This window comes from Microchirus variegatus, assembly GCF_963457635.1.
Source record: "Microchirus variegatus genome assembly, chromosome: 22".
NCBI lineage: Eukaryota > Metazoa > Chordata > Actinopteri > Pleuronectiformes > Soleidae > Microchirus > Microchirus variegatus.
Genome location: NC_139823.1, coordinates 17,677,746 through 17,685,795, shown reverse-complemented (window position 1 = coordinate 17,685,795; position 8,050 = coordinate 17,677,746). Strand labels below are relative to the sequence as shown.

Here is an 8,050-nt window from a genome sequence, read left to right as displayed (position 1 = left end):
TCTGCTCACATTCCCCTGAGATCGATATCCACCGTGTGGAAATAAGAACTTATTGGTTCACTTTTTGTGACGAAAAACCCTTTTTTTTGACAAATCCCTGCACGTGGAGCTGTCAAATGATGCGTTTAAGGACCATTTATGACTGTTATGATGATATTTATGGTGGTCAGCGGATTTATTTTATTTTTTGTGTTCAGGTTGACGTCGTCATGAACCCGTCGAATGGAGCGTGGACACCTGGACCTCACCTGGAGTCCTCCACTGCAGCAGAAACACAAACTCCTCCCCCCATGACCGTGACACATGGTACGTTCCGAGCCACATTATGTAGAGCTGAAACAATTGCTCGATTTTAAGCTTTATTCATGATTAAAACAATATTTCTGTTCGTTTTTAGCTTAGCTTAAGCTTAAGAAAAGATCATATTCAGATTAAACAAGATTTCAGATCGTTTTAGCAAAGCTAAAACAGCTTAAGCTACATTTTCAACATTTTATGGACTGAACGATTACTCGATTAATCGGTCGGAAGCTTTTTTTCATGATTAAAACAAGATTCCTGAATGTTTTAGCTTAGCTTTAGTTGTTTTAGCTTAGCTTCAGCTAAAACAGCTGAAGCTAAGCTGGCTAAAGCTACGTTTTAGCTTAGCTTCAGCTTAAGCTAAGCTAAAGCTAAACTAAAACGATCGGAAACCTTGTTTAATGGGAATATTTTCTTAATTTCTTTGCGCCATATAACAACAAAAATCATTAAAAACTGAATCATTTTGGTTCGTGGACAAAACAAAGACATTTGAGAACACCATCAATTCCAGGTTTGAATTTTAGGGACCGGTCGAGTACGCGATTAATCGGTTGGAAGCTTTTTTTTTTCATGATTAAAACAAGATTTCTGAATATTTAGGTTAGCTTTAGCTCAAGCTAAGCTAAAACAGCTAAAGCTAAGCTAGCATTTTATGGACCAAACGATTACGATGCGTGAAAACAACGGACGGATTAATTGGTTTACGAACGTGATCGTTAGCTGCGGCTCTTGAGCGATCACGGGTCGTTACACAAAAAATGCTTAAGATGACATAATGCAGGAGTTATGACCGTGGTGCGTTCAAGTCCTCCCGTCAGATAAAAAAAAGTGTTCTCTCTGCTGAAATCATACAAAGTATAACGATTAGATTTATTAATACGCGATCAAAGACGCGACGTGAGGTCGACACACACACACACAGAAGTTTTATGTTCGGCAGGGAGTGTCTTATCAGAGAGGAAAACACGGCAGGGAAGGAGCGAGCGTGACGCCTCCAGGGTCTGTCGCTGTGGAGATAAAGAGCTGGTGATGATACCCACTGGCCCTCGTTTCCACAGCAGGGCCGACGTGGGCCAAAGGAGGCCAGAGGGGGGCTAACACTGTTCTGTGGTTAGATTTCTGACAGTTTTGGTCATGGTAAAAGTCAGTAGTTATACTTTAAATTTAAGACAAAAACAATAGGTACTTCCTGGCGATTACAGGATGCCGTGGTTGTCATGGTAACACCATTAAAAAAAGAATTGAAAATGTCTATATTTATACACTGAAACATCTGTAATACAACACCTATAGGTGACTGTATGTTTTTACTATTGATCTAAATAAATCTGCATTCATTTCCTGAATTTGAAAAATGTATTAAAATTATTCCTTTTTGTTTTTTTTAGAAGAAAATCAGCTCACTGTTAAAGTGCATCAGGGCAAATGGATCATTTCCTGAATTTCAAAAATTCATTAAAATTATTCCTTAAGAGATTTGCAAATATTTTCAACGGAGCCTTGTTCAGGGCGATGCCGACTATTATGATGGTAAATTTCAAGTCATTCCGAGATACTTTTTTTTTTTTAGAAGAAAGTCAGTTCACTGTCAAAGTGCATCAGGGCAATGCATCATAAGCTGAATTTTTCAAAAATTCCTTAAAAATATTCCTTAAGAGGTTTGCAAATATTTTCAACGGATCCTTGTTCAGGGCGATGCCGACTATTATGATGGTAAATTTCATGTCATTCCGAGATACTTTTTGTTTTTTTGAAGAAATTCAGCTCACTGTCAAAGTGCATCAGGGCAAATGGATCATTTCCTGAATTTCAAAAATTCATTTAAATTATTCCTTAAGAGATTTGCAAATATTTTCAACAGATCCTTGTTCAGGGCGATGCCGACTATTATGATGGTAAATTTCAAGTCATTCCGAGATACTTTTTGTTTTTGTGAAGAAAGTCAGCTCACTGTCAAAGTGCATCAGGGCAAATGGATCATTTCCTGGATTTTTCCAAAAATTCCTTAAAAATATTCCTTAAGAGGTTTGCAAATATCTTCAACAGATCCTTGTTCAGGGCGATGCCGACTATTATGATGGTAAATTTCAAGTCATTCCGAGATACTTTTTTTTTTTTAGAAGAAAGTCAGTTCACTGTCAAAGTGCATCAGGGCAAATGCATCATAAGCTGAATTTTTCAAAAATTCCTTAAAAATATTCCTTAAGAGGTTTGCAAATATTTTCAACAGATCCTTGTTCAGGGCGATGCCGACTATTATGATGGTAAATTTCAAGTCATTCCGAGATACTTTTTTTTTTTAGAAGAAACTCAGCTCACTGTCAAAGTGCATCAGGGCAAATGGATCATTTCCTGAATTTCAAAAATTCATTAAAATTATTCCTTAACAGGTTTGCAAATATTTTCAACAGATCCTTGTTCAGGGCGATGCCGACTATTATGATGGCAAATAACTTTAGAACATTAACAACCTGTAACAAAAACAATAACGTCCATTGTGATAGAGAAGATATGAGATATTTGGTATAATTTAAAACTGAATGCTTCTTTTTTAAGAAATGACAATATTTTCTTCAATGTTTTTACAGACTTTGCAAACATCAGCTCAGACGACGGAGATTTCGCAGCCTTGATTGGAGGTGAGTCATTTAAAGCACAATTATTATTCAATTATTGTTGTTTAATATGCATTTGAAATGTTTATTTGTTATTGTTCCTTAAAATTATTTATTATTATTTAGTTATTTATTCCCCCTTGGATTCTTAAGGAAGAGTATTCTGACTTTAATCTCAGAAATATTCAATATACTTTAATCCATAAAAAATATCATGCTAATCCACCAAGATGTTGCAGTTAAACATGATTCAGACGATATTGCGCAGCTTTTCAAAATAAAAGTGTTTGTTTTTATATATAGTTCAGCACAATAAAAAGATGATGTAAAATTATTCTGGGAATAATTAAAAACATGAATCGACGATTGTACACTATATTCACACTATAATACTAATATACTATAGTCTGAGTTTTATAAAACCAGTTTTATACTTTTTAAATAAGTGTAGGGCTGCAGAACATCCACTAGGGGTCGCATGTGGCCTACGAGTACATCAAATAATCTCTGGAACGATTCAGGATTAAAACGACCTAATGAAATGAAAAGCCCTTAACTTTTCCACTTTCCCTTATATATTTCTTAAATTTGATATTACATGATATATATCAAATGTATTGATATTACATATATATATATATATATATATATATATATATATATATATATATATATATTTTTTTTTTTCTGAAAACACAAATTATGAAGGTAATAGAACATTATTGCAGGCAAACATGCTGCATGATTAAATTCAAAACTTTGAAGATGATGTTTGATTCAGAAAATCACTTATTATCAATATTTTGTCTGATTTCAGTGATTTATCCTCTCTGTGTGTGTACAGGGATCATTGGTGGAGTGCTGCTGGTGCTGACCTGCGTCATCGTGGTGCTGATGTGGTGTCTGTCCAGACACAAAGGCTCGTACGTCACCAACGAGATGGACGACGACGATGAAGACGACGACGACGACGAGTCTCTGCAGCTGAAGCAGCCTCTGCAGAGCAAACAGGACGAGTGATGATGAGGAAGAGGAGGAGATTATCAAAGAGGTTACACAAACCTCTTTGATAATTTTGATAAAAATTGTTTTATTTTCCAAAAGTGACTCGTTTCATTCAGGCTGCACTGCACACATTTGCACTTTGGCGCCGCCAAATGGCAGCATCGTGAAACTGCAGCATGATGAAAATCTCCACTGGAAAACAGTGCAAAATGAAACAAACTGGATTAGAGTGTTTGATTTGTTAATCTCAGAATTATGATGATTTTCTCAGAAGAGTAAAGTCAGAATTCTGAGATTAAAAAGTCAGAATGCTGTGAAAAACATCAGAATTCTGAGTTTAAAAAAAATTGTAATTCTGAGATTAAAGTCAGAATTCTGAGAAAGTAAATCAGAATTCTGAGATTAAAGTTGGTATTCAGAGAAAAAAAGTCAGAATTCTGAGATTAAAGTCCGATTTCTGATGATTAAAGTCGGAATTCTGAGAAAAACAGAATTCTGAGGAAAAAAAAATTGTAATTCTGAGATTAAAGTCAGAATTCTGAGATTAAAGCCGGAATTCTGAGAAAAACATCAGAATTCTGAGGAAAAAAAATTATAATTCTGAGATTAAAGTCAGAATTCTGAGAAAATAAACCAGAATTCTGAGATTAAAGTTGGTATTCAGAGAAAAAAAGTCAGAATTCTGAGATTAAAGTCCGATTCCTGAGGATTAAAGTCGGAATTCTGAGAAAAACATCAGAATTCTGAGGAAAAATGTTGTAATTCTGAGATTAAAGTCAGAATTCTGAGAAAGTAAATCAGAATTCTGAGATTAAAGTTGGTATTCAGACAAAAAAAGTAAAAATTCTGAGATTAAAGTCTGATTTCTGAGGATTAAAGTCGGAATTCTGAGAAAAACATCAGAATTCTGAGGAAAAATGTTGTAATTCTGAGATTAAAGTCAGAATTCTGAGAAAGTAAATCAGAATTCTGAAATTAAAGTTGGTATTCAGAGAAAAAAAGTCAGAATTCTGAGATCAAAGTCCGATTTCTGAGATTAAAGTCGGAATTCTGAGAAAAACAGAATTCTGAGGAAAAAAATTTATAATTCTGAGATTAAAGTCAGAATTCTGAGAAAGTAAATCAAAATTCTGAGATTAAAGTCGGTATTCAGAGAAAAAAAGTCAGAATTCTGAGATCAAAGTCCGATTTCTGAGGATTTAAGTCTGAATTCTGAGAAAAACAGAATTCTGAGAAAAAAAAATTATAATTCTGAGATTAAAGTTGGTATTCAGAGAAAAAAAGTCCTAATTCTGAGATTAAAGTCCGATTTCTGAGGATTAAAGTCGGAATTCTGAGAAAAACATCAGAATTCTGAGGATAATTTTTTATAATTCTGAGATTAAAGTCAGAATTCTGAGAAAGAAAATCAGAATTCTGAGATTAAAGTTGGTATTCAGAGAAAAAAAGTCAGAATTCTGAGATTAAAGTCCGATTTCAGAGATTGAAGTCAGAATTCTGAGAAAAACATCAGAATTCTGAGGTAAAAATGTAATTCTGAGATTAAAGTCAGAATTCCGAGAGAAAAAAAGTCAGAATTCTGACTAATCTCAGAATTCATGCTGTTATATTCTAATTTTTTTCACAGGTGGCCTTTATACTCTTCCGTAAATTATACATCCATTTTATTTGAATTGAATACATCTATCGATTTAGGAATGCGTTTAAAAGTTGCATCATGATTCTCATCCCAGATTTACAGCATTTTTTTTTGCTTTTATTTGAGCAAAAACAGGCAACATTCTGCAGGATTTCATTTAACCACGTCTTCTTTCTTTCACGAGCGGCAGAACTAAATTTAGCATCGCACACAACACGTCGTCATGAACTGAAAGCAGAGTTTGATTTTCCTTCCAAAAAAACAAACTTTTGCAGAATAACAACCTTAAAATGTAACTCCTGAAAACAGACGCTGCTTGTTTTCTAAAAAACCTTTTTACAGGCATTGCCACTCCTTCAGCAGACAAATTGGATTTTTACAGGAATGTAACTTCCCTTTGTTTTCCAAGAAGAAAAAAAAATGAAAAAAAAGAACGAGGCCAAAATAAGTCTCCGACCAGACGCTGATAAACATTTACTGGTATCTTCACGTTCCTCCTCCTCTTCTTCTTCTTCTTTTATTCCCAGGCCGGTTGTCATCACATTTCCAGCTCTTAACAATGAGCAGCTGACGGCCGAGCGGACTCTGACTAACACTCTTATGACTCAGCCACCAAAAATCAACTGTGTGTAAATATTTTGGAGGAAATTTCCATCCTGAATTCAACTCTTTATGCATTTTTTTTTTTTTTTTTAAATAACAAATGAGTAAGATTTTCTTTTTGTTTTAGTTTCATTAAATCTCCTCTTGAGCACTTAGAGCTTTATGATGATAATAAACATTTTTGATACATTATTGACGTCCTTTTGGTGTTTGTTCGCATTTAACTGTGCAGTGCACAACCTGGTGGCTAACGTCAGGTACTGCACGCTTGGTTTTCAGTGCAAATCATGTCACCGTGTGACATTTACGAGCCTGTTCAGTGCCAGCAGCAAACATTACTATTCCTATCCAACAACCTCACGCCGCAAACAACAGCCACACTGTGCAAAAAATAAAAGGCCACGTTACATGGATTCATGAGCAGGCTGTTCTGCACTCGTGTGACGGGAATTAGGACGCGTTGAGAAATCACACGGATTATTCTTACAGCAGCAGATCAGGATTTATAAGAGAGGACAAACACACCTGTGTCAAAGTGTCGTCTCAGGAGGAAAAAAGCAGCTCAATATAGGTTATAGAGACATTCCTTCACCACTTAGATATACCTGTATGAAAGAAAAAATCTGAATTCTGAGGGAAAAAAAGCTGAATTCTGAGAAAAAAAAGCTGAATTCTGAGAAAAAAAATTAATTCGGAGGGGGGGGGGTCTGAATTCTGGGGGAAAAAAAATCTGAATTCTGGGAGAAAATTTTTTTTTAATTCTGGGGGAAAAAAAACTAAATTCTGAGAGAAAAAAAAAATCTGAATTCTGAGAAAAAAAATCTGAATTCGGAGGGGGATCTGGATTCTGGGGGGGAATCTAAATTCTGAGGGGGTAAAAACATCTGATTTCTGAAAAAAAAAAAAGAATTCTGAGAGAAAAAAAATCTGAATTCTGAGAAGAAAAAAAATCTGAATTCTGAGAAGAAAAAAAAATCTGAATTCGGAGGGGGGATCTGAATTCTAGGGAAAAAAATCTATATTATGAGAAAAAAAAAATCAGAATTTTTTTTTGAAATAACGGGGGGGGGGGGGATCTAAATTCAGAGGGGGTAAAAACATCTGATTTGTGAAAGAGAGAAGAAAGAAAAAAGAGAGAAAAAAATATGAATTCTGAGAAAGAAAAAAAATCTGAATTCTCAGAAAAAAAAATCTGAATTCGGAGTGGGGATCTGAATTCTGGGGGGATAAAAACATCTGATTTCTGAGGGGGGAAAAAATCTGAATTCTGAGAAAAAAAATCTCAGAATTCGACTGACGGGAAAAAATATCTGTTCTGGGGGGAAAATAAATCTGAATGTGAAAATCTTTTATCAAAGATTACAGTCAGAATTTTCTTAGTTTTTTTAGTACACATGGCCCTAATCCCGTATCTTCAATTTCTGCCAAATTTAAAATAATTTGAGCTGAATTTTTCCACAGTGGTTCTGTCTGTGAGTGTGGTGAGTAACAGTTTCTGGTAAACTTTTACCCAACAAACACCAACTCCATCCAGGTCACACTCTGGGAGATGGACAATGGATGATCAGTGTGTGTGTGTGTGTGTGTGTGTGTGTGTGTGTGTGTGTGTGTGTGTGTGTGTGTGTGTGTGTGTGTGTGTGTGTGTGTGTGTGTGTGTGGTCCTGCTCGGTTTCACTTTCAGCTACAAAGCTGCCGCTCAGTCTCTGACGTCAGCTGCAGATGATTCTCTGAGCTGTTGGTCAGAGTCAGGCAGAGAGAGAGAGAGAGAGAGAGAGAGAGAGAGAGAGAGAGAGAGAGAGAGAGAGAGAGAGAGAGAGAGAGAGAGGGTGTGTGAGCGTCTTTGCCAAGATGTCTGGGATTAATTTTTAGGTCTGAGTCACTGTGG

General features: G+C 35.4%; 1 protein-coding gene across 1 annotated transcript; it reads left to right on the top strand.

Moving 5' to 3' along the window:
- The first annotated feature begins 206 nt into the window (after positions 1-206).
- Positions 207-4,122, top strand: gypc (glycophorin C (Gerbich blood group)). Its single transcript, XM_083908543.1, has 3 exons — positions 207-306; positions 2,892-2,942; positions 3,763-4,122. The coding sequence occupies exons 1-3, from the start codon at positions 210-212 to the stop codon at positions 3,936-3,938; spliced, it is 324 nt and encodes a 107-aa protein (XP_083764669.1). The 5' UTR covers positions 207-209; the 3' UTR covers positions 3,939-4,122.
- The last annotated feature ends 3,928 nt before the right edge of the window (positions 4,123-8,050 follow it).